The 26,034-nt window shown below is 43.2% G+C and overlaps 1 protein-coding gene across 4 annotated transcripts in view; it reads right to left on the reverse strand.

The window, feature by feature from the left end:
• The window catches only part of MAGI2 (membrane associated guanylate kinase, WW and PDZ domain containing 2), an 825,111-nt gene that overhangs the window by 138,709 nt on the left and 660,368 nt on the right, over positions 1–26,034 (reverse strand). For all 4 annotated transcript variants that reach the window (XM_038740978.1, XM_038740977.1, XM_038740979.1 and 1 more), the window contains one exon: positions 5,352–5,993. In XM_038740978.1, the coding sequence (XP_038596906.1) occupies positions 5,352–5,993 (642 nt within the window). The remainder of the gene's footprint in view (positions 1–5,351; positions 5,994–26,034) is intronic.

The following is a 26,034-nucleotide window of genomic DNA, read 5'->3' on the forward strand; positions in this document are numbered from 1 at the left end:
ATAAAGAACCCCACATAAGTAGAACTGTTTTCTTCAAAAATGAAATTGTTCAAGGCTGGTAGGCAAACAGAAACTGGAAACTTGGAGGTTGAGGAAGGTGAGGCAAAGCAAGGCATGCAGATCACCCTATGTACACATTTCAAATAGAACTGAACTTTCCTTGGCTCTGCAGCACAACAGGGGACCATCCTTTCTGCCGAGAGCTGAGGTGATTACTACTGTTACACTGAAAATTACACTTCTGGGTAGGAATAAAAGGGAAAAAATTGGCAGTGCTTCATGGCCTTCAACAAACTAAATTGCTTACTTGGTCCTCTCTGAATTCTTCCAGCTCTATACGCGCTGGTCCAAAACTTTATTTTAGGAACTCACACGTACTGTTCTGCCTTCCTACATCGTAAAGCTATTTCTGGGCAAAATAGAGATGGTAGTATTAGCAGTAGTAGTAGTAGTAATGGTATTTATTGAGCACTCACTGAGTGCAATGAGCTGTAACTATGCACTTGGGAAAGTACAACAGAAGCAAAAGGACCATTGCACTTGGTTCTGTGACCACTGGACATTTGATATGTGCCCCACTACCACCCCCACAACACTTTTGTACATATTTTTAAATTATATATTGTAAATTATTTATTTATTCATATTAATGTGTGTCTTCTCCTCTAGACTGTATGCTTGGTATGGCAGGGAACGTGCCTTAATCCTGTTGATTATACTCTGAAGAGCTAAGTACAGAGCTCTGGACACAGTAAGCACGCAATCAATACCACTGATTGGTTCCCTGTCCACAGTGAGCTTGTACCTTAATGGAGGAACAGAAAGAACAAAACTGATTCTTAAGTCCTCCCTCAGCCTGGAACTCCCTCCACCTTCATATATGACCAACCACCACTCTTTTCACCTTCAACCTTACTAAAATCACAGCTCCTCCAAGAGGATTTCCCTAAATCCTTATGTCCCCTATTCCCTCTCCCTTTTGCTTCACCCTTGCATTTGGACCTGTAATCTTTATTCACCCAACCCTCAGCACTTACATACATTTCTGTCATTATTTTAATGTCTTTCTCTCCACCTAGACTTTTAGCTCCTTGTGGGCAGGGAACGTTTCGACCAACTCTTTTGTATTACACTCTCCCAAACACTTAGAACTTTGCTCAGCACACAGTAAGCACTAAATAAATACTATTGATGGATTCTTCCCAATTTTTCCATTTACCCAGAGAGTGAAATATCACAGGTGCTCCAAATTACGTTTGGCAGAAGCCTGTCCCCAAAGATACTGCCAGAAAGGGCACCGATTCTTACAAAAGGAAACTCAAGCTTTAGTCACGCAAGGCAAAAGGGATGAACTTCTCTGGGTAATGAAGAAAAAATAAATGAGTTTCCTTCAACATGGTCCATGAACTAGGAATACCTCCAATATATTACTCTCATTCGCTCTGGGTAGCTTCTGAAACAGACGGCTTCTTCCCAGTAAACTTTTTGTACAATCAATCAATCATCTTTATTGGATGTTTACATGTGTAGAGGGGTGTACTGAGCATTTGGCGCAGTACAAAATCTTCTGTCGCACAGCTGACATCAAGGCCCTATACAAATGTTACCCAAAAGGTATATAATTACAGGGAATTGTAATTAGAGAAGCAGCGTGGCCTACTGGGTAATAAGAATAACAGTGGTAGTTGTTCAATGCTTACTATGTGCCAGGCACTGTTCTAAGTGCTGGGGTGGATATAAACAAATAGGGCTGGACACAGTCCCTGTCCCATATGGAGCTCTCAGTCTTAATCACCACTTTACAAATAACTGAGGCACAAAGAAGAGAAGTGATTTGCCCAAAGTTACACAGGAGACAAGTGGCAGAGCCAGGATTATAGCCCAGGTTATGACTCCCAGGACCATGCTCTATCCACTAGAACATACTGCTTCAGCATGGCTCAGTGGAAAAAGCCCAGGCTTTGGAGTCAGAGGTCATGGGTTCTAATCCCAGCTCTGCCAATTGTCAGCTGTGTGACTCTGGGCATGTCACTAAACTTCTCTATGCCTCAGTTACCTCATCTGTAAAATGGGGATGAAGACTGTGACCCCACGTGGGACAACCTGATCACCTTGTAACCTCCCCAGCGCTTAGAACAGTGCTTTGCACATAGTAAGCGCTTAACAAATGCCATTATTATTATTATTATTATTATTATTATTATTATTATTCTCTAACATAGAGCTCTAGGATACAGCCTGAAGGACCTGTGTTCTAATTCCAGTTCTGCCACTTGTCTACTGTGTGACTTAAATGACTGACAACTTCTCTGTCCCTCAGTTACCTCACCTGTAAAAAAAAAAAATTAAAAATGGGGATTTAAACTGTGAACGCCATGTGGGCCATGGACGGTGTCCAACTTGACTACTTATCTACCCCAGTGCTTAATACAGTTCCTGTCACATAGTAAGCACTCAACAAATATCATAAACAAAAAAAGGGCAGTTTTCACCTAGAAATTATCTTCTGCGATGGGCAACAATCCACCGAAGCGCAACTGGTCTGCTGTGTCTTCTCAGTTAGCCTTGGTCACTGTACACAAACCATACCTGTCTACCCTTCCTGTGTGAATGCCAACTGGAAAGTGGGCACAGTTTGAAAGGTGGGAAGGAAGTGAGAGACGGAGGAGAGCAGGCTGAAGAAAAACCAAGTGGGAGGCCGAGCCAAAGAGCAGATAGGTGATCAAAACAGAGAGCATGGTGGGGAAAAAAGCTGGGCAAGGGACTGAGGGGGAGGGAGATTAGGTCTGCAGAAGTAACCAGCTGAGAAAAAGGTCAGGTATAAAAAGTGAGAGAAAACTCAGCCACCTGACAGAGTTAGATGCAGGGTGACAGAAAGATGAGAGTTTAGAGCTGTGTATGTGTTGGGTACTGAGGGGAGGGGGTGGATGGAAGGGAATGGAGACAAACTCAGAGTGGGGAGATGGGAAGGTGTGAAAATAGAAAGAATGCCCAACAAATAAAAGGGGTTTTGGAAGTTGGGAGGGAAACCAAATGGCCCCAAGCAGGCAGAAGGAAATATGAATGAAGAGAGAGAGCAGTTTGAGAACTTAAGTTCCCAACAATTTTTTGGTGCCTCAGTGAGTCAGGAATAATGGCAGTGGTTTTGCTTTCCATATATCAGCAGCTCCCTCTTGAACCATTCAGTCATCAGAACGTCTTCTGTAACATAACTCCTTAAAGCCTATATTGCTGGTATATTCAGAGACTCAAATCACGGAGGCCTTTTCTACCAGTCAGTCAAGGCTACATGTGTATATACACAAACATACACACACATACACACACACATATCTCCAGCAGTCCTTCAATTTCTAAGATGGCGCGTTTGAAGGTAAGATTTAAACCATACTTGAGAATGTGGCTGAAAAGACCTTTCAGGTGCTAACAGCTTTGTCCCGTTCTGTTTTCGAGCCTTCCTCTTTGCACTCCTATCTGCATGAAGCCTTTACTTTCCCCACACTGCTGTCCAGACTAGCTTATGGCCATGGCCACCTAAAATCCACTGCCCTGGCCCTTTATTTGAGACTGGGCTTCACTCTACAGACAGCACCAGACAGCAAACACATTTTTAACCAATTTCTTTCATGTTACCATTCCCAGAGGCTGCTATTTCCCTTGTAATGAGTATCTATGTTTCGGGTCCCTGTGTTTCCTTCAAGATTTAATCTCATTTGGCTCTTTCTCCTCTGGATTTCTCATCCATTTACCTGTTTTAGTTTCTTAGACTTTGCTGGTGTGTATTGCTTCTAATTTAGTATCTTTTGTATTCTGAAAAGTTTCCTTCCTTGGCCAGATAATTAACAAAGATTATATAAGATTGTAGTTCATTCTAACACCGTTACACAATTTAATATTTTACTCTCAGGCTTAAAATTATCTCATGCCCCTGTTTTTCAAATTTAATTTAATTTTTTTTACCAAATCCATCCCCAAAGGAGTACTCAATTCCTATTGCATTCTTTCTGCAGGTATTTTTGCTGCTCCTTTCCAAATGGTACGTTTTTCTTGGGGCTCTGAAATTTTCCAGGGCTGGAAAGCCATTTTGGTGGTCTTTTCCCATGCAAAATTTCTACTACATTCACTCCCTACCTCCCAGAGATGTGGTGAGGATTAAAATGAGATCACTGATGTAAGAATGTTTTGAAAAACAAAAATGCTTTGGAAATTAAAGGGGGTGTTACTGTTTTCTTAAGATAAATTCCAGCATGTGTATACTAATTTTGCTTTCCAACCCTGTTCTCAACACAAAACTACTGATAAATTGTCCACATGGACACAAGTTTAGCAGGTAAGATTAACTGACACTGATGCTTCTTTAAAGCAGAAGCATTTCCACTCTCCCTAATTTGGAGGAATCCCTGCCAATCATATCCTAAATCTTGGAACTGGTCCTCTACAAAGGGACACTGGATGTTGACCATTAGAAAGGATAAGTAAATAAAAGTCATTTTAATGATTATGGTAGCTAAAGGAAAAACCAAAGGACACAGCAATGCTTTGGGTTTTTTTTTCATTCTGCTAACTGCCAGCTCCCTAATCACCTCCAGAATTTGTTTTCTATCTAGTTTAGGCATTAAGCTTTATTGGGTTGGTCATGGAGGCCTAGTCAGTGGAATGCAATGTCTGGAGAAAAATCTACTGAGAGTAATATATAAACTTTGCACAAAAAACAAAGTGGTGCAGCACATTTGAATATTTTTTCCAGCCTGACAGGTCTTTTTCAGGTGTGCTAAATCCCATTTCTTTGATTTCCTGGACTTAAAGATTCCCGGCAAACTAATATCCAAGTACGATGCTATATGTATGAGTCTATCAGTACCTGCTGTTTAGATTGTAAGCCTTCAAACACACTGTCAAACTGTCTTAGGCCTCTGGATTCTAGCCTGTTCCTTATGCACAAGGAATGTGTCTACAAACTCTGTTGTACTGTACTCTCCCAAGTTCTTAGTACAATGCTCGGCACACAGTAAACACATGATGAATACAACTGATTGACCTGGTTTCCTGTTTGGGAAAACATTATTCTCCTTCCCCTCTGGAAGAAAAAGAACTGATCTTTTGTTGCCCAGAGAAATCTATTGACTGAACTGGAAACTCAAATTGAACTTAGCAATCTTTTAGGCTCTGGTTTGGCATATTCTTAGGAAAATTCATGGCACCACCCCTGATACCCCACACCCCAGCCCCCATTTTCCTATCCGGCAAATACGTTTTCAGCTTTGTTCGGAGATGGGAGACCAGGGATGGTGCAGCCATTTGAGAACTCTTTCATATACATTTGCCTAGAAATACCAAAGTTTTCGACTTACCTCCTCTGTGGATAATCAGAGATGTCTCACTTCCCACGGGACACTCCTTAAGTATATCCACTACCTCCGTATGGCTCAGGTTGTGTGCATTCTGCTGGTTAATCTGAACAATGAGGTCGCCTTCGCACAAGCCAGGGCATCCCTGAATGTCTAGAATTTGCTTCACCCTCTGTCCAGTGGGACTGTCTGCAATAGTGAAGCCAAAGCCCTGGGTCCCTTTCACAATGGTTAAGGTCAAAAGTTCAGCTTGGGTGGCCCCTGAAGAAGCCATCGATACGTTGTCATCATGGACTGCGGGAGGTGGAAACGGGCCATCGAGCTGACTGTCTGCTGGGATGGAGTGCAAAGAATGGGGTGGTCGATCGGTCACATCTGGGACAGACTGCGAGGTCCTAGAAATGTACTCCAGATATGTCTCGTAGTTATGCCTTCCGTTGACCGCCAGTGGTGGGACCCGCTCCATTAACGCAAGGGGCGGCACCATGCTGTTGGCTGGATCTTCGGGGTCAAAGGGCAGTGGGTATCCACGGCACAGCACCAGGTTCACACTCTGGCCAATAGGGACCGACTGGAAGAGTTTGACCACATCTGCATGAGTGTGTCCGAGGACACACACTTCGTTGATGTAGACAATGACGTCACCTAGAGAGAGAGAGAGAGAGAGAGAGAGAGAGAGAGAGAGAGAGAGAGAGGTTCAATATGAGATCCCTTCTGCCTCTGTTGAATGGATGGATTTTTTTGTTTGGTCCTCAGGGCTCTTAGTTCCCCAGGAAGCTGACAGAAAATCAACTAGAACAATATTTAAATTCACTGGAGGTAATTCAAGGTCACAATTAACCTGCTTACCAAGAGAAATTAAATAATCCCATACCGACAAAAAGTACTCTTTGTTTTATTCTTTACGTTCAGAAAGACCTTCCTATTCACAAGGCAAAAACAGAGGTTACTACTGCAGAAGTTCACTGGGTTTTTTTTTATTACTCTTATTTTCCATCATGGATGGGAGCTAATTATTAGCATTTCCAAATTCCATACAAGTGGTGCTCCTGAAGGGTTGCTGAAAGGGGTTGATTAGAGGATGAGGGTCACTCAGATGGCATTGTGGGACGAAGCTGGACTTCACATTTTAAGACTGGATGCTTTGGCTTTTCAGTTTCTCTTACTGCTAGTGCAGGTGGCACATGATTCATTGGGTTGGCTGGGGTGAGGTTGTCTGATGTTATTCTCATCCTTAAAATAGGGCTGCTGATTTGCTTCCCCAGTTGACTCCCCCAGGAAGGAAGCTAGGGTCCGAGGTGGAAAATATTCTGAAAATGGAACACTAATGCCACATGGCTAACACTAAAGATCCTCCTTGGGGAGAGGGGAAGCCAACTACCCAAAAACCCAGCTTTCGGTACAGTTGGGCCGGGTGCCTAGCCCGCTTGGTGGTCCCCTTAGGGGCCGCTAGCGTCCAGGCTGTTTGTGCGGATGGCCAAATGCCTTTCACACCTGCTCAGTCCATTGCAGACCCGGCCTGCAGCAGAAAAAAACTCCCAAGAAACCGGGAAACAGCTGTTTCCAGAAACGCTCCGTCACCGAGGGGTTGGACATTCCTTCAGGAGTATTTCCAGAACATCTGCTGTGTGCCACAGCACTGCCCTATGTGCTTGGGAGAGTACAAGAGGAGGAAGAGATGTGTCCTTGCTCTTGAGATCTTACTTAGACTGTGAGCCCCATGTGGGGTCATGTCTGACTGGATTATCTTGCAGCTTCCTCAGTGCTCCGTACAATGTTTGGCACACACTTACTACTTAACAAATACCACAACTACTAGGACAATCTAATGGGGAAGAAGGCTTAGATGACATATATACAGTGTAAACAGGTGGAAGACAAGAGCCACAATGGCAATAATAACAGGTAGGAAAAAACATCATCTCCTGACCAGACTCCTGTATCAGCCTCCTCACTGACCTCCCTGCCTCCAGCCTCTCCCCTCTTCAATTTATACTTTTTAAAGTGGCTTTTGGCAAACTTCTCTCCCCTCTTCCCACCATCCCAATTCCCAATTCCCTTGGCATCAAGCAAAGTCTGCTTACTGTTGGTTTCAAGCCTCTACGCCAGCTCTCAGCTTCTTACAATCAATCCATCCATGACATTTATTATTATCATTATTATTATGATTATAAGCTTACTATGTCCCAAGCATTATGCTAAGTGCTGGGGTAGGTACAAGCTAATCAGGTTGGATACAGTCCCTGTTCCAAACGGGGCTCACAGTTGAAATAGCAGGGAGAATAGGTGTTGAATCCCCATTTCACAGATGAGGAGACTGAGGCACAGAGCACTTAAGCACATAGCAGGCAAGTTGCAAAGCTGGGATCAGAATACAGGTCATCTTGCTCCCAGTCCCTTGCTCTTTCCATTAGGCCATGATACTTTCCAGAAGTGCTTACTGTGTTAAACCTTTGGGAGAGGGCAGTACTATGGGGTTGGAATACATGATCCCTACCCTCAAGGAGCTTCTTACCTGTTTCCTTTTCCTGCTCTTTCTAGTCCACAGTGTCCACTACTCCTACGCAGAATTTCTCAATGCACTTCACTCTTTACTCTCCTGCATTTGATCCCTGGCTCTCTCCCTTCCCCTTGCCTGAAACACTCTCCCCTATCACCTTTCAGACCATCACCCTCCCCATCTTCAAAACCTTACTAAAATCCCACCTCCTCCAGGAAGCAACACCCAATTAGATTCCACCACCCCAAGTCATGTCACCTTAACGTCCACCCTTGGCACTTGGGATCCACTAGTCACCCTTAGCACTTAGAAATACAGCAATTCATTCTTGGGCCATTTGTGACTTAGAACACTTTAAGTTGCAATGAATGGCATGACATTTTTGAAACTTACACCCTGTTTCAGCATTATCAAAAGCAGTAATGGGGAGGAATGAGAAGGGAGTTTGAAAAAGTCAGGGAAGGGGTGGAGAGATTGAGGCTTGTGGGGCAGGAAGTGGTATTTGTTAGGTGCTTACTATATTCCAGACACTGTACTAAGCATCATGGTGGAGTGGAAAGAGCAGAAGTTCATGGTTTCTAATCCCACATCAGCCACTTGTCTTCTGTGTGACCTAGGGTAAGTCACTTCACTTCTCTTGCCTCAGTTACTTCATTTGCAAAATGGAGATTGAGATTGTGACCCCACGTGGGACAGGGACTGTGTTCAACCTGATTTGCTTGTTTACACTCAGGGTTTAGTACAGTGTGGGGCACAAATGTCATTATTAAGGGTTGGGGTAGATACAAGATAACCGGGTGGCCTCTTCCATATATGGCTGTCTTAATCCCCATTTTACAGATGAGGGAACTGAAGCACAGAGAAGTGAAGTGACTTATCCAAGGTCACACAGCAGATAAGTGGTGGAGCCGGCATTAGAACCCAGGTCCTTGTGACCCCCAGGCCTGTGCTGTTTCCACTAGGCCACACTTAGAAGTGAGCTGTTTACTTGGGAGCAGCGAGGTGAAGTGAGTTCCAGCTCTCATTATTTCCAAGGCAGTGGTCAGTAAGTGTGGAGAGAAAGGGGTGATTGTGGGAGATACTGTGGAGAAATCAGCATGATTTAGAGAAGCAGCAAGGACTAGTGAAAAGATCACAGGCCTAGGATTCAGAAGGACCTGGTATCTAACCCCAACTCCACCTGTCTGCTGTGTGACCCTGGGCAAACCACTTAACTTCTCTGTGTCTCCATTCCTTCATCTGTAAAAAGAAGATTAAGACTGTGAGCCTCATGTGGGGCTGGGGCTGTGTCCAACACAGTGCTTAGTATAGTGCCTGGCACATAGTAAGCACTTAACAAATACCACAATTATTATTATTATTATCATTATTATTATTATTATTGACAGTGTTGTATTGAACTTTCCCAAGCACTTAGTACAGTGATTTGTACATAGTAAGTGCTCATTCACTCATATTTATTGAGCACTTACTGTGTGCAAAGCACTGTACTAAGCACTTGAATAAATACCATTGATTCATTGATGTTAGAGGTAAAAGACAGGAGAGATGCAGATGACACCAAGACATCGAGCTTCTGGGATAAGGGGGGCCACTCACGTGGCATCTTTATTCCATTCATTCATTCAATCATATTTATTGAACACTTACTGGGTGCAGAGCACTGTACTAAGCACTTGGGAAGTACAAGTTGGCAACATATATAGTCCCTATCCAACAATGGGCTCACAGTATCCCTGTGGCTGTGTATGAAGGAGAACTCAAAGGCTTTCTTGGAAACACTTTAAGGCCCCCCTACCCGTTCTCAAGTATACAGTGATAAATGGAATCTCCTTGGGGCTCTAATGATATCTTAGCATTTAGTAATTGAATGGAGGCTAATTTGTGGTTTTTAGTGAAATTGATTTTTTTTTAATTTATGGAATTTCCTCCCTATAATACTTGGAGATGTGAAGCTTATTTAACACTGAGTCTGCCAACAAAGTCCAAACAAGAAGGCCACTAGAGCTGTAGTTGCTCCCTCTAGTCTGTAAACTACTTGTGGGAAGGCATACTGCAGACACTGGTTATGCTTGCATACATCCAGCGCTCAGTAAATACAAATGACTGACTAGAAGTGAAAGTCGTGCCAAAGGCAGCTTCACTGGGCAGCCCTTCACCTTGGCCCTAGCTGCCTGCTCCACTCCAAAAAAAAAAAACTAGCCCCATGGCATAAGTTGGCCACGTGTTGACCCAGGCTTTACAGGGAGAAGCAGGATGGGGAGAAGTCAGGGGTGATAAGATGAGGGAGAGGGAGAGAGACCTGCCAAAATTTCTTTCTGGTTTCAATCCTCTGGACTGTAAGTTAAATGTGGGCAGATAATTTTTTTTTAATGGTACTTATTAAGCACTTACTATGTGCCAGGCACTGCACAAGCTAATCAGATTGGACACAACCAGCAGATATGCAGCAATTCTTCAACACCAGATGTGAATCAAGCCTAAAAACTCTTTACATTTCTTTTGTGTCTGACCGAGAGTGTTAAGAGCCACTTAAATAGAGGCATTTAACTTTGCTGGAAAGGGAAGGAAAATAAATTTGGGAGGGACTGATTTGCTGATGTGGCAAAGATGAAGCAACACTAACAAACGCTTCATGCCCAAGGCCATAAAAAGAATCCAGAAATGGATGCTGCTTGCCCAGCTCTGGAGAACAGACTGTCCACTCCTGGAATTCAGGAGCATAAAATGGTGTAAAAAGCTGCCATTTCCATTAAAGAGTGAAACAAGTTTCAAGAAAAAAACAGACAAAAAATGATAACTGTGCCGCTGCAGGGATCGTAGAAAGTAAAAAAAATGTTCCTTTTTTTTAAAGATAGTGTCTGATTTTGCTGGAAGAGCTGATTATGGAATTTCTTCCTCATTCTCAAAATCTTGGCTTAAGGGAACTTCTATGGAGGAAGGCAGAGCTTCTAAAGAGCAAGATAGAATAGGGCCGATTTGTACTTCCCAAGTGCGTAGTACAGTGCTGTGCACACAGTAAGTGCTCAATAAATACGACAATGAATGAATGAATTGGGCTGTTGGATCCTCTTCCTGCCTGTGCCATTCTCTTCCCTTCACACACACACACACACACACACACACACACACACACACACACACACTCTTTACACAGAAAATATGCAAGCACATGTACTACATACATGTGTTCTGCACACTCTCTTTAGGTTTTCTGTCAAACCATACTATCAGTCTTAAAGCAAACCAAGCTGCTGTATTCTGTAATTGATGAGGCTAATGGCTGGGGTTTTATTTTTGATCACAACCTTTTCCCGACCTCTTGAAAATGGCTCTAAGAGGAGAAGGTGAGTTATGGCCGGAACCTCAGTGCCAGAGAAAGTCTCACCGTGGGTCCAACTGGCCCAATACTAGAGTGGCAATCAGGAATATTGGACAGAGATGTATGTGACATCGCCTGTTTAACTTGTTGATGCCACAAGCCTCGTTTTGGGAAAGTAGGTTGGTTTTCCATGATCCTAGAACTTGCCCCAGTGGCACCCTGAAACCCCCTTACCCAAGTGCTTAGTACAATGCTCTGCACACAGTAAGTGTTCAATGAATAAAAGGGATTGACTGATTGATCCAGAGCCTGTGAATCCCAAGATGGCACCTGAACTGTGTAACCTGGCAGCAGGAGTCATAGTTTAGGGAGACGATGTTGAGAAGGTAAAAAATGAACCTAAAAATTCTGGTACCTCTGGGGTAATGGACAGGAGGCAGACCTGGTGAAGATGGAACTGCTATTGTGAGACTGGACAATTGGCCATCTTATCTAGATTAATAACAATAATAATAATAGTATTTGTGATATTTGTTAAGCACTTTCTATGTGGCAAGCACTGTTCTAAGTGCTGGGATGGACACAGGCAAATCGGTTTGGACCCAGTCCCTGTCCCGTATGGGACTTGCAATCTTAATCCCCATTTTACAGGTGAAGAAATTGAGGCACAGAGAAGTGAAGTGGCTTGCCCAAGGTCACATAGCAGGCATGTGGTGGAGCCAGGATTAAAACCCACATCCTTCCGACTTCCAGGCCCATATTCTATCCACTAGACCATGCTGCTTCTCGCAATCAAGAACTTAGTTCAGTACTCTGCATGTAGTGATCGTTCAATTAATTCCATTGATTAAGCACAGATATCAAATTCAGATTCCTGAGATTGAAATACAAAAGGCAAGTTTTCTCCTTTATCTGCTCCCTCTCACCCACTTTCTGGATTCCTCTACGCTTTTCCCCGCTTGTCATACTTTCAAACATCCATCGCCCTACACCCCCCTTCAGGAAACCCCTCATTCCCTGTTCTTCCATAACAGGAGTGGCTCTTCATCGGGCCAGAGAAATGACCAGGAAGAGGCACAGGAATGGCCAACAGGTGAAAACTCCATGATCTGCACCTAGGATCTCCCTAACAAGGGGACTCGGTGTGAAGGAAGTTAAAACAGGAGAGAGAAAATGAGCGGCAGGAATCATTCCTTTTTAAGCTTTTGGCTTGTAGACCAGTTATGACTCCTTTGATCCCTAAGTTGGTAAAGAGTTTGGAAGAAAAGGAATGCAAACTCTCAATTTAATGTTGTAAGGCAAGCTATTCCAAGAACCCAGTTGGGATCCCATCAGGTTGTTAATTAAGTTCCTTTTGTAACGATCCCGATTGGCTTCACTGAAATCAGCACACAAACCTGGCTGGATGTAGATTTCCTCGGCTTGGCCTTTCACAATAAAGCTAAGACCCTGCCGTCACCCATAAGATGCTTGGTTTTCTAATTTGAAGTCACCGTCCCGCTGCTCTGCTTTCCTAGCGACAGCTTCTTTTGGAGAGCCAACCACATCTTAAAGTCTGCCAAAGCACCAAACTCAGTATGGTCCCACCACCTCCATCCTCCTTTGCTTGTGAGACAAGAGACAGCCCCTGTTGTTCGTTGAATAGAAGCCCACCAGGGGAGCTCCCTGGCAATGACCTAGCTGGCGTGGCCCGGTGCTGCTGCTGCTGAGAAGCTGAGGCCCATAAAACGGCTGACACCAAAAACATAGATGGCAGTGACAGCACTGTGGATGGTTGAGGGGGAGGTGAAGCTGATACAGTGGGGAATTCAGAAAACTCACCCTTTCCCTTTGTCTCTGAATTTCATATCGGGAAGGCTAAGATTTTCTTCAAGCATCAAGGAAGCCAGCCTGGCCGCCGCCCACACGCATTATTCACAGTGAACCAATCGAGCAATAGCATCTAATGAGTGTGTACTCTGTGCAGAATACTGTACCAAGTGCTTGTCTACTATGAGTTAATTGACAAGATCCCTGCCCTCAGGGAGTTTAGAATCTAGAGAGTTTTGAGACAGGGGTCAATAATTCTCACCTTGATATATGTGGGGGAATTTGAAATCAACAGAATACCTTATAACAGGGCCCTTCCTGCCTCATATCCTCTTTCCCCATTTTTTTTCCTTCAGGAAGCAGATCCCCTGAATTGAGTGATAATGAATAATTTCATTGGGTGTGGGAGTGTCAGCAGAATATGAAGAAATATTGCAACAGACAAGAGGCATAAAACAAAGGAAAGCAATCTAATCTGCTGTTTCTCAATTTTACTCAAATTGACTTGGGTCTGGGAGAATAGAATTGGGGGCAAAATCCTAATCTCCCCCTTTTTCTTTTCTCATCTTGCCTCATTATACCTATAAAACATATGGGGCACCTGCACAGACCTCTACCTGCCTGGGTACAGATGCATGATGATGGCATTTGTTAAGCGCTTACTATGTGCGAAGCATGGTTCTAAGCCCTGGGGGGGATACAAGGTGATCAGGTTGTCCCACGAGGGGCTCACAGTCTTAATCCCCATTTTACAGATGAGGTAACTGAGGCACCAAAAAGTTAAGTGACTTGTGCAAAGTCACACAGCTGACAACTGGCAGAGTTGGAATTAGAACCCATGACCTCTGGCTTCCAAGATGAATGAATGTGCATGGCCTAGAAGCTTTCAAAAACATCTTTGCAAGCAAGACAAAATTATTCGTTGGATCAAAATGCAGACTTTGGCAATGCAGGACAATACAATCTCCTGCTGCTTTACACTATTTCTGGTTCCAGAATAATAGCACAGAGTCTTTATGCTAAGTCTTTGCAAATTATAACAAGCACAGCTCCTTAACAGGCAAAGGGATGGCTTCTCTTACAAAGATTTAGCATTTTTCTCTCATTTGCAGACAAGAAACAGCATCCTGCATTGGAATTTTTGGTTTACTTTCTATTTTAATTATACAGTTCGCTAGATTTGCTCCACTCCCACCCAACAACGGATACTGAGATAGCTTGATATTCTTTCTGGACAAACTCTGGGTGGTATGTGTTCCCTGAGGAATTAATCAGTCAATCAGCTGAACGGCCAGGAGTGAGCCCCATGAAGGACATGGACTATGTCCAACTTGCTTGTTATCTACCCCAGTGCTCAGTACAGTGCCTGGCACAGAGTAAGCACTTAACAAATACCATTAAAAAGTGTTAGGTACAGTGCTCTGCATACAGTAAGCACTCAATAAATGCCATTGATTATCCCAAGACATATAAACCCATTAGTCAGCTTTTAGCATAGTTGACTGCTCAGAATCATCATCAGCACTTAGTTTTTTTTCTTCTTTCAATTGTACATTCGACTACTGTATTTTATTATACTGTTTTATGTCTGTCTCCCCTACTTAGAATTTAAGCTCATTTTGGGTAGGGAAAGCACTTAGTTCAACACACTGCACCAAACGGGTGGTCACTAAATCCTACTACTACTGCTATCAACTGAATTAGAGGAAAATGAGGGTTGGTATCTCCATGAGGGAGCTGCTGCTTACCTTTGATGGCTCTGACAGCTGAAGGGACAGGCCAGCATATAGGGAATGGGGGGCACATTTGGAGGGGCAAGGACCATCCGGGTCAGCTCTGAGCCTCCATACTTTGTGCCTGGCTCCCACTATTGGAGCCTCAAAAATGGAGAAATGATGACTCAGGGCCAGTTTGATCCTGGAATGGTCCTGGTGGGATTTATTGGTGACCTCTATGTAAGGAGCATAACCTGTGTGTGGCAATCCTTTAATAATAATAATAATAATGGCATTTGTTAAGCGCTTACTATGTGTAAAGCACTGTTTGAAGCGCTGCAGGGGGATACAAGGTGATCAGGTTGTCCCACTTGGGGCTCACAGTCGTAATCCCCATTTTACAGATGAGGTAACTGAGGCACAGAGAAGTTAAGTGACTTGCCCAAGTTTACACAGCTGACAATTGGTGGAGCCGGGATTTGAACCCACGACCTCTGACTCCCAAGTCTGTGCTCTTTCCATTGAGCCACGCTGCTTCTCTATGGGCCTCACGAATGGGAACATGAAGATTTAGGAATCCTTGAGATTTAGGAATCCTTGAGCTCTAAGACTTACACTGGGAGACCCATGTGGGACAGAGACTGGGCCTTACCTGATCATTTTCTATCTACCTCTGGTGCTTAGCACGTAATAAGCACACAACAAATACTACAATCCTTATTATTACTATTCATATGTCCATATGTTAGAGAACGACTGGTAGATGCAAAGCTTAGCCCAAGCTGAAGTTCTTTTTAATGGAATTTGTCTTGTGCTAAGTGCCAGACACTGAACTAAGCACTGTGGTAGACACATGATAATCTCATTGGACAGTCTTAATCTACTAATAATACTATTTAAACACCTACTATGTATGCATCAATGTACTAAACTCTGGAGAAGATACCAGCTAACCAGTTTGGACATAGTCCCAGTACCACAGAAGGACTCTCTTAATTCCTATTTTCCAGATTCATTCTGTCCTATTTATTGAGTGCTTACTGTGTGCAGATGAGGTAACTGAGGCATAGCGAAGTGAAGTGACTTTCCCAGAGTTTCACAGCAGAAGAGTGACAGAGCTGGGATTAGACATTAGGATCTTCTGACTCTCAAGACCCGTACTCCTGTACTCTGTATTCTTCTAGACTACGAGCCCCTTGTTGGGTAGGGATTGTCTCTATTTCTTGCTGAACTGTACTTTTCAAGCACTTAGTGCAGTGCTCTGCACACAGTAAGTGCTCAATAAATATGATTGAATGAATGAATACTCTATCCACCAGGCCACACTGAATATTTGCTGCAAAATCTTCAAAAGTGCTAGTTGTTCAAACTGTTGAATTTACCTTATGCTACTTATCTCTCCCTAGGACTGTAAGCTTCTTGAGAACAGGGGCCCTGTCTTCTCTATCCTTACCAATTCTATGCTTAGACTATGAACCCTCTTTGGGTCTGAGACTATGTCCAACCTGATTACCTTTTTTCTTCTCCAGCGTTTAGTACAGTTCTATATACATAGGAAATGCTCAACAAATACTACTGTTATTCTTCAGGTAAAAGATCCATTGGTTGGTAAGTGTCTGACTGTATCTTTTAGTTCTTTCTGGGCTCTTGAGTACTAAATACAGTGCTCTGCACCCAGTAGGCACTCAATAAATGCCAGTGATAGAATCGGGGCAAACGCTAATGAACATAAGAAACAAAATTCCAGCTCAGATTCTCTGATTGCTGATCTGAGGGACTCCAGAAAGTTGAGGAATATTAGCCTATGAATGATATAAAAATCATAAAATCAGATGATATAAAAATCAGATGATCATAAATATTTATTGCTACCTCAAGTAGCTGAAGTCCCATCTTTCAGTAATTCCTTCAGCACAAATCATTTCCATCAGGATATTAGAAAAATTACCAATTAAAATATAGATTTAACCATGACTGGAAGGAAATAAGAATTATTTCGAGTATTTTCCAAGATGTCAGAAGTCGTTATTTTATTTTTGGCTCTTTTCATTTGCTCTTCAAAAGCTTTTACCTTTACTCATAAATTGAATGGCAATTTTTCCTTTTCTTCCCCACATGATTCATATGCTCATGCACAGTGGGTAAAACCGAAAGCCAATAGCAGAAACTTTGGTTTTCATAAGTTGAAAACTGAAGTCAAATTAAATCTTAGGATCTATTCAATCACTTTCAACCTAATTCACTGTTCCTTCCATCCAGATTTTCCAATAAATCTTTCTCCACCAGCTTAGCTCCTAAAGGGAAATCCATCAGCACTTGTCATTTCAATTCTCTAATTATTAATATATTTTCCCAAGGAAGGTCAGTGGTACAAGTAAAGTCTGTTGTTCTGAAACTTTTTCAAATGTTAATGGAGCTCCACTTCACTATGAACTGGCTCAGGGGCCATTTTATCTCCCCAGGACGTATTGCTAACAGTGATTATTAGCTTTTTCCAGAGAGGGGGGAGAAAATTGGCATGTTTGGTGAAATTGGGCTCTGGACATTTCAGGCCCAAATCAGTTTCCCAGTCCAAAGTGTTATGGACACTCTGTCATGGGAATTATGAGCAGTCATATGAGCTGGGGAGGGGGAAAGGGAGGGACACTGGGACTTTCCTTGGTAGGGGGACGCAAGAGCATGGCTGTTCTGGAGGAATTTCACTCTTTGTTCTCCGGCAGGTCAAACTTCAGGAACTGCCTCCTAACCCTGGGAATCAGAAGGACCTGGGATCGAATCCCGACCGCACCACATGTCTGCTGTGTGACTTTGGGCAAGTTACCTCACTCTCTGGGCCTCAATTACCTCATCTGTAATATGTGGATTAAGAGTGTGAGCTTCATGTGGGATAGGGACTGTGTCCAAGCTGAGTTACTTGTATATAACTCAGTGCTTAGAACAGTGCTTGGCACATAAGTAAGCACTTAACAAGTACTATTATTATTATCCCCTCTGCTGCCAGCTCTTTTTCTCACCTTCCCTTAGGAGATAATAATAACAATAATAATACTAATAATGGTATTTGTTAAGCATTTACTATATGCCAAGCACTGTTTTAAGTGCTGGGGTAGATACACAATAATGAGGATGGACGCGGTCCTTTCTCCATAATAGGGCTCATAGTTTTAATCCACATTTTACAGATGAGGCAACTGAAGCACAGAGAAGTGAGGTGACTTGCCCAAGATCACGCAGCAGATAAGTGATGGAGCAGGAATTAGATGCCAGATCCTTGTAACTCCCAGGTTCGTACTCTATCCACTAGGCCACACTGCTTCTCTACTGGAATATTTATTGAACGCTTTCTAGGTGTAGAACACTATACTAGGCACTTGGGAGTATGCTGTGCTAAAATCACAGTCTGTCGATGATTGGGGGACCCACCAAATACTGCTCCGGCATTTAATACAGCACCGTGCACATAGATGCACTCTTAGAAACACTTGCTCCTGATCATGATCCAGGCACTGAAGTAATACAATGAGAAGAAAAGATAACCCACTTAGCAATACTAGAGGAAGAAGAGGAAGTGAAAGGAATATTTATTTCCCCAAAGCCAGACCTAGAGACTCGCAAATGAAGATTAAAAAAAAGTAGGGGCTTCTGACCTGGTGCCTGCTTCTGCCTCACAGTATGATATCATGCAAACTACATAGCTCCTTGGAATCTTAATTTACTCATTTAATAATTGGGTTTAATAAGACTCATTTATCCCATAGGGGTATCTGGAAATTTAATTAATGTTAAGCACTTGGGGAAATCTCTGGATGAAAGGTAAGAGAATTATTATTGCTTTTTTTCATCAGTTTTCAGCCATTTACAGACCCATTAGAGTGAATTACACCCCATAAATGGTCATTGGTTTTTTAAACATGACTTCCCTAGGGTTTCTGAGTTACTTTGCGACAATAGATTCACTGCTGGGAGCCAATTAATGATGCCTCTTGATGAGGTAGGACATTTCCTTGCACCCCGCCCCCCAGACAGCCACAACACACACAGGAGACATGGGATTAGGCAGAAACTAGGTCAGGCGGGTCACATGGGCACCTTCTGACCTTTCCCCCAACTGGCTCCCGCCACTCCAAGGAGGTTACATCCCCTCACCAGAGAACAAGTTGTCTTTCCGCCTAACATATCCAGGATCATTTACAGTCACAAAGAGCTGATCAGTACTTAAAATTAAAGAAAAAAAATAGAAACCCTGCAGAGTGTTTTGGTAATGAAGTCAACAAACCCTTCTTCATTTTGCGTGCTTACATATAGGTACACCCTCCACACGCCTACGTGGGTTAAGAGCTGCTCTTTTAATATATTATCCGACTGACCTTGTTTCCTGGCAAGCCCTGCCTTAATGCCTCTGGTGCTAACTTCACTGCCAGCTCTTCCTTTCAAGGACAGCTCATTACTATTCTCTTGGAAACAATTAACACGGGCTGTTGTGCGGAATAAGATGTCCTTTCTCCTCTAAGTGCCTTACTTGAGTGGATGCACGGAAATCAGTGGACGATTCTGCAGCATCGTAACTGGAGAAAGGTTTCTGAGATGTTGGCACTCCAAAGATCAGGGTTAAGTGGGAAGTGACGGGTTGGGGGTGCGGGGGGGGGGGGGGGGGGGGGGCGTGTGGGAGCTATGAAAATTGATTGCTCTCACTTTCTTTTTTGGATGGCCATTGGATGGGGCTGTTCCTTTCAAATAGTTCCTTCCTATATTAGGCTGAGCCCCCAAGAGACGATTCAGGATTGTATATGGGGGGTAATCGCTCTTTCTTTCTAGATAAAGAAGGTAATGCGATTCACTAAGCTGAGCTACCACCTGGGAAAATCTGAAGGCAGTTTCTCACTTAAGACTAGGATAGCTCAGGGGGCTTCACTGAACATCTGGTCAATATGAGACCTCGGAATCTGAACAGCAAAATGTCACTCTATTTTTGTACCAATCCATATCCCTGAAGGATGTGGTAGTGACTACGGCGGTACAAAATGGACAACTGAAACGTCCACAATTTGAAAAGCCACCTCTACAAGTCTTTTAGAGTCAGAAGTGTCTCTTCTCTTGCAGTCTCATAAATATCAAAAGTTACAAAAATAGGAAACAAGCAGCCTGGTGTAGTGGACAGACCAGGGGCCTGGGAGTCAGAAGGTCATGGGTTTTAATCTGAGCTCTGCCACTTGCCTGCTGTGTGACCTTGGGCAAGTCACTTCACTTCTCTATGTTTCAGTTACCTCATCTGTAAAATGGGGATTAAGACTGTGAGTCCAACATGGAACAGGGACTTTGTCCAACTAAATTTGTTTGTATCCATCCCAGCGTTTAGTAAAGTGCCTGGCACTTAACAAATACCATAATTATTTTTATTATTACAACCAACCATATGGAGAACCCAACCAATTCAATTTCATTGCTCTAAAGTAACCTTGTACAGTCAGAGGATTGACCTGAGACTATTGTATTTCTTGAAGAAGTTAGGCAAGACTTTAATGAAGAATACTTATTTTAAAAAAATTCTTGCTATTATGTTTCATCTTAGACTGGCAAATTAGAGTCTTTTGAAACTTTGCAGAATTTCACTTTTTCAGCAGAGAGTATTGTCTCTATGTTACATAAGAAACCTATCTCTATTTTAGGTAGAAGTGCATAGGGAACGTACTGCTATACCTATTGACAACTTTGATAGATTTAGTATGAAAAGAAGCAACAGTTTCCTGCTGTATCTGAACAATCTCAGAATTTGAGACTACTCATCTAAAACATTCCAGGGTACTGTTCATGCATCAGAATAAGCTCCAGACTTAACATTACCATTTAGACAGGGAAAAAGAACAAAGCCATATAAATAATATCTATCATTTTCTTTCCCTGAAATGGAGGCACATGATAAGTGCTACTATAAATCTTTGCAGACACGTGTGTTACACCCAAGTGACTGAATAGGCCAAGTTTTTCTGTCCTCTGAGTTCAGTAATGTTCTTACACAATTCAAGTAATGGGCAATTTCAGCAAGAATCTGCACACATGCCATAACTGGGCAGGGAGAAATTGGCCAAATCAAAACATAACAGGCTAACATTACAATATTCACGAGAAAATATGTTTAAATGGTAAAAACCACTTACAGTTCAATTAAATTTATTATTTCAATTTCCACAAGAACGAATAATGGTAGTATTTGATAATATCTGTAGCACTTTTTAAGTGCTTACTATGTGATAAGCACTATTCTAAGCTCTGGGAAAGATACAAGATAATTAGGTTGGACCCGGTCCCTGTTCCTCATTGGGCTCAGAGTCTAAGTAGAGGGAAAACAAGTATTGAATCTTCATTTTATAGACAAGGAAACTGAGGCCCAGAAGTTAAGTGACTTCTCCAAAGCAGGCAAGAAGGCCACTCTAATGCAAGCAAAATGTTCTCCCCAAATGGCGGTATGTGGGTGTTTTTAATCTCATTGCAAGATTCATCCATTCCATAAATTTGAGTGTTTGCTGGGCCCTCCTGGCTCCTGGCTTTGATCTGACAGAGGCTTGGGGCCTGTCCTGGCTTTGAATGACAGGGCATATTCAGAAAGCAATATAGCTTTCCTCTTGGAAAAGTCTTGTAGCTCCATTTTTGAAACACAAATGGATACCTGTAACTCTCCTGTCTCTGCAGACAGGGAAACTGATGACTCTAACCCCTGGGGAACATTTCTCATTTTCCTGTTGTTCTGAGGCATGTGTAAAGTTTGGCAAGTGACCTGTGGGGAGAAATAATGGTCCAAGTCCTCCCATTCCACACACACGAGGGAGGGAGGATGAAGTTAGTGGAGCAGATGGTACTCAGCTGGCACCTCTGCTCTATCTTTTGTAAGTCATTGGAACTGTGGCAGCATTACAAAATCTGCTGGTGCAATCTGTCACTGTCTCCAATCCCACCTCCTCCAATAAGCCTTCCCCGATTAATTTCCCAGCATTCTGTATCATCTAAGCCTAATAGCCATCTCTAGCATTTAGAAACCTTTAATACCCATCTTCCGCACTCTTCGATGTATCTTTACTTCTCTGTATCTCACTTTCCTCACCTGCAAAATGGGGATTAAATGCTTAATAATAATAATTACGGTATTTCTTAAGTGCTTACTATGCACCAGGCACTGTTCTAAGCGATGGGGTGGATACAGGCCAATCGGTTTGGAAACAGTCCCCCTCCCTCGTGGCGCTCACAGTCTCCCCATTTTACAGATGAAGTAACTGAGGGACAGAGACGTGAAGTGACTTCCCCAAGATCAAACAGCAGACAAGTGGTAGTGCTGGGATTAGAATCCATGACCTTTGGACTCCCAACCACTACGCCATGCTGCTTCTCATGTATCTACCTCAGTGCTTAAGTGCTTAATATCTAATCTTCCTCCTACTTGGACTGTGAGCCCCATGTGGGACAGGGATTGTGTCTCAATTGATTGCATTGTAATTTACTCAGTGGTTGGAGTACAGTGAATGTTTAACCTACACCACATACCACAATTATTTTGTGACACAAGCAGATAGGTGCTCGGGGGTGACAATGACAGTATCCCAATCCCCCCCAACCCCAAACCTGGCAAAAGCTCCCATTCAAGGAGATTTGTTCCCCACCTTCAAATGAGTTTTATTTCTCTCCCCACACCCCTGCTGCCTTCTTGCCTACCCTAAAGAACTCCTCTCTCTGCTCAAGGCTTTTATTAAATGCCCTTTCAGATGCTAAAACCTGAGCTTTAAAATTGTATTCTACTAAAGAGCCAGCAGTGCACCCACGGTCATTTACAAGGAGAGGGATAATAGAGACATTATAGAAACACAAAATTTCCTGCCAAACACGCACCCTCTTACTGCCATGGTTTAACTGGCAGCTTAACTTCCCTTCAGTTCAAGTTTTAAATCTGTCAGTCTCCAGGGTTCAGAAATCCTTCTGGACAAAATGCATTAGGAAATGCTCAAAATGTCCATTCCGGAATGGGTCAGTAGGCCAAGAGCATAGAGTGCTTATTAGTACAGTGTCTTTCAACATGGCTTTTGTCTTGAAGGACTTCCCGCAGATTCAATTGGAGAACTCATTAGCATGTCTTCTAAACAGGGAAAACAGACATTTCTATCCACTCCTCCATCCTTCTACCACCCTGGCCACAGCCACTGGCAAACAAAACACAACATCAGAAGGGGATAGAAGATGGTTTGTATAACAGTGTACCGAGTCCTACTGGTTTCACCCCATTCCCCTACCCCTTTGACCTGATAGAGTAAACTGACCTGACCACAGCTCCACAGACTGATCTGGGACCACAATCTAACCACATAGCATGAAGGCTATTTAGTCTCTCCCCAGAAGGTGCTATGTTACCATCTGAATACCAATCGATTATATTTATTGAGCCCTCACTATGCGCAGAGCACTGTACTACTGTTTTAGTAAAGAGAAAATCTACTGGTGTAAAATTGTTGTCTCATGTCTTGATGACTTCTGCTGAAAGTTCCCTGGGCCCTCAACAGATGCTGATAATGACTTCGGAATCATTCTTCTTACTTTTTTTTTAACAGTATTTGTTAAGCACTTACTATAGCGTGGCTCAGTGGAAAGAGCACAGGCTTGGGAGTCAGAGGTCATGGGTTCTAATCCCAGTGCCGCCACTTATCGACTGTGTGATTTTAGGCAAGTTGTGTAACTTCTCTGTGCCTCAATTACTTCATCTGTTAAATGGGGATTAATAATAATAATAATTTTGATATTTGTTAAGCGCTTACGATGTGCAAAGCACTGTTCTAAGCACTGGGGAGGATGCAAAGTGATCAGTTTGTCCCACGTGGGGCTCACAATCTTAATCCCCATTTTACAGATGAGGTAACTGAGGCTCAGAGAAGTTAAGTGACTTGCCCAAAGTCACACAACAGACAAGTGGTGGAGCTGGGATTTGAACCCATGACCTCTGACTCCCAAGCCCATTCTCTTTCCATTGAGCCATGCTGATTAAGATTGTGAGCCCCACAAGGGACAACCTGAACACCTTGTAACCCCCCAGCACTTAGAACAGTGCTTTGCACATAGTATGCACTTAACAAATACCATCATCATTATCATTATATGCCAGGCACTATTCTAAGCACTGGGGTAAATATAAGCTAATCAAGTTGGATACAGTCCATGTCTCACTTGGGGCTCAAACAGTCTTATTCACCATTTTACAGATGGGGGAACTGAGGCACAGAGAAGTGAAGTGACTCACCCAATGTCACATAGCAGACAAGTGGTGAAGCAGGGATTAGAACCCAGGTCCTTTTAGCTCCCCGGCCTATGCTCGATCCATTAGACTCTGCTGCTTCTCTTGCTTTGCTTGGCTGCCAGATCTTGCTTGAGAAGGGGAACTGTGTGCCTCAGCTCCCTCTCTCCTGTCTCCTGAAGGACTTCTTGCTAAGAATTGCTTGGGAATTGGGAAGTGTTGCCTGAACCTGGCCTTGGGAAACAGAAGACCTACGCTTTAACATTGACTCTGCACCACTTGCCTGCCATGTAATCAGCATGGCTTAGTGGAAAGAACCCGGGCTTGGCAGTCAGAGGAGTTGGGTTCTGGTCCCGGCTCCACCACTTGTCTCCTGTGTGACCTTGGGCAAGCCACTTAACTTCTCTGTGCCTCAATTACCTCATCTGGAAAATGGGGATTAAGACTACGAGCCCCACGTGGGACAACCTGATTACTTTATATCTACCCCAGCACTCAGAACAATGCTTGGCACCTAGTAAGCACTTAGCAATACCATTATTATTATTATTTTTAACTTGGCACTGGCCTGGAAGTGAGGTCATGGGTTCTTATCCCAGATCCACAGCTTGTCTGCTGTGTGACCTCAGGCAAGTCACTTCTCTTTGCCTCAGTTATCTCATCTGGAAACTGGGGATTGAGATTGTGAGCCCCACGTGGGACAGGGACTGTGTCCAATCCAATTTGCTTGTATCCATCCGAGCACTTAGTACTGTGCCTGGCACATAGTAAGCACTTAAAAAGTACCACAATTATTATTATTATTCCTAGACTGTGAGCCCACTGTTGGGTAGGGACCGTCTCTATATGTTGCCAACTTGTACTGCCCAAGTGCTTAGTACAGTGCTCTGCACACAGTAAGCGCTCAATAAATACGATTGATTGATTGATTGATCTCAGTTTCCTCATCTATAAAATGGGGATTCAATACCTGTTCTCCCACCTACCTGGACTGGGAACCCCCATGTGGGACAGGGACTATGTCCGATTGGATTAGAGAAGCAGCGTGGCTCAGTGGAAAGAGCCCGGGCTTTGGAGTCAGAGGTCAGGGGTTCAAATCCCAGCTCCACCAGTTGTCAGTTGTGTGACTTTGGGCAAGTCACTTAACTTCTCTGTGCCTCAGTTCCCTCATCTGTAAAATGGGGATGAAGACTGTGAGCCCCCGTGGAACAACCTGTTCACTTTGAAACCTCCCCAGCACTTAGAACAGTACTTTGCACATAGTAAGTTCTTAATAAATGCCATCATTATTATTATTATTAACTTGTATCTACTCCAGTGCTCAGAACAGTACTTGACTTATAGTATAGTACAGTATAGTATAAATTATTTATATTAATATCTGTCTCTCCCTCTAGACTGTAAGCTCATTGTGGGCAGGGAATGTGTCTGTCATTATATTGTACTCTCCCAAGTGCTTAGTACAGTGCTCTGCAGAAGCAGTGTGGCCTAATGGAAAGGACCTGGGAGTCAGAAGGACCTGGGTTCAAATTCCTGCTCTGCCACTTGTTTGCTGTATGGCCTTGGGCAAGTCACTTGACTTCTCTGTGCTTCAGTTACCTTATCTGTAAAATGAGGATTGAGCCTGTGAGCCCCATGTGGGACATGGACTGTGTCTAACCTGATCACTTTGTATCTACCCCAGTGCTTAGAACAGGGCCTGGCAGGTAGTAGGTGCTTAATAAATACCATTAAAAAAAATAGGAGGTGCACAGTAAGTACGACTGACATAGTAAGCTCTGGACAATTACCATAAAAAAGAAGGGATCTGCTCTTCAGTCTGGTCAGTGAGACCAGGTCAATCTATGCCAATGGTTGATGTCCTGAGGCTCTTGGTTTGACTCAATGACCACCAGCACAACCACTAGTACCAAAGTGAAATTTCATTAGCACTACTGGGAAAGACTTGAACGTCATACAGAGTACCAATCTGAGCTGGAATTTAAAAATCCATTTCACTTTAATAAACACCACAACATTTCTCAGAGAGTGTCCTGGTCAAAGAATATATATATATATATATAGTCAGAAGTCTC

Source organism: Tachyglossus aculeatus (assembly GCF_015852505.1).
Source record: "Tachyglossus aculeatus isolate mTacAcu1 chromosome 12 unlocalized genomic scaffold, mTacAcu1.pri SUPER_6_unloc_1, whole genome shotgun sequence".
Classification (NCBI taxonomy): domain Eukaryota; kingdom Metazoa; phylum Chordata; class Mammalia; order Monotremata; family Tachyglossidae; genus Tachyglossus; species Tachyglossus aculeatus.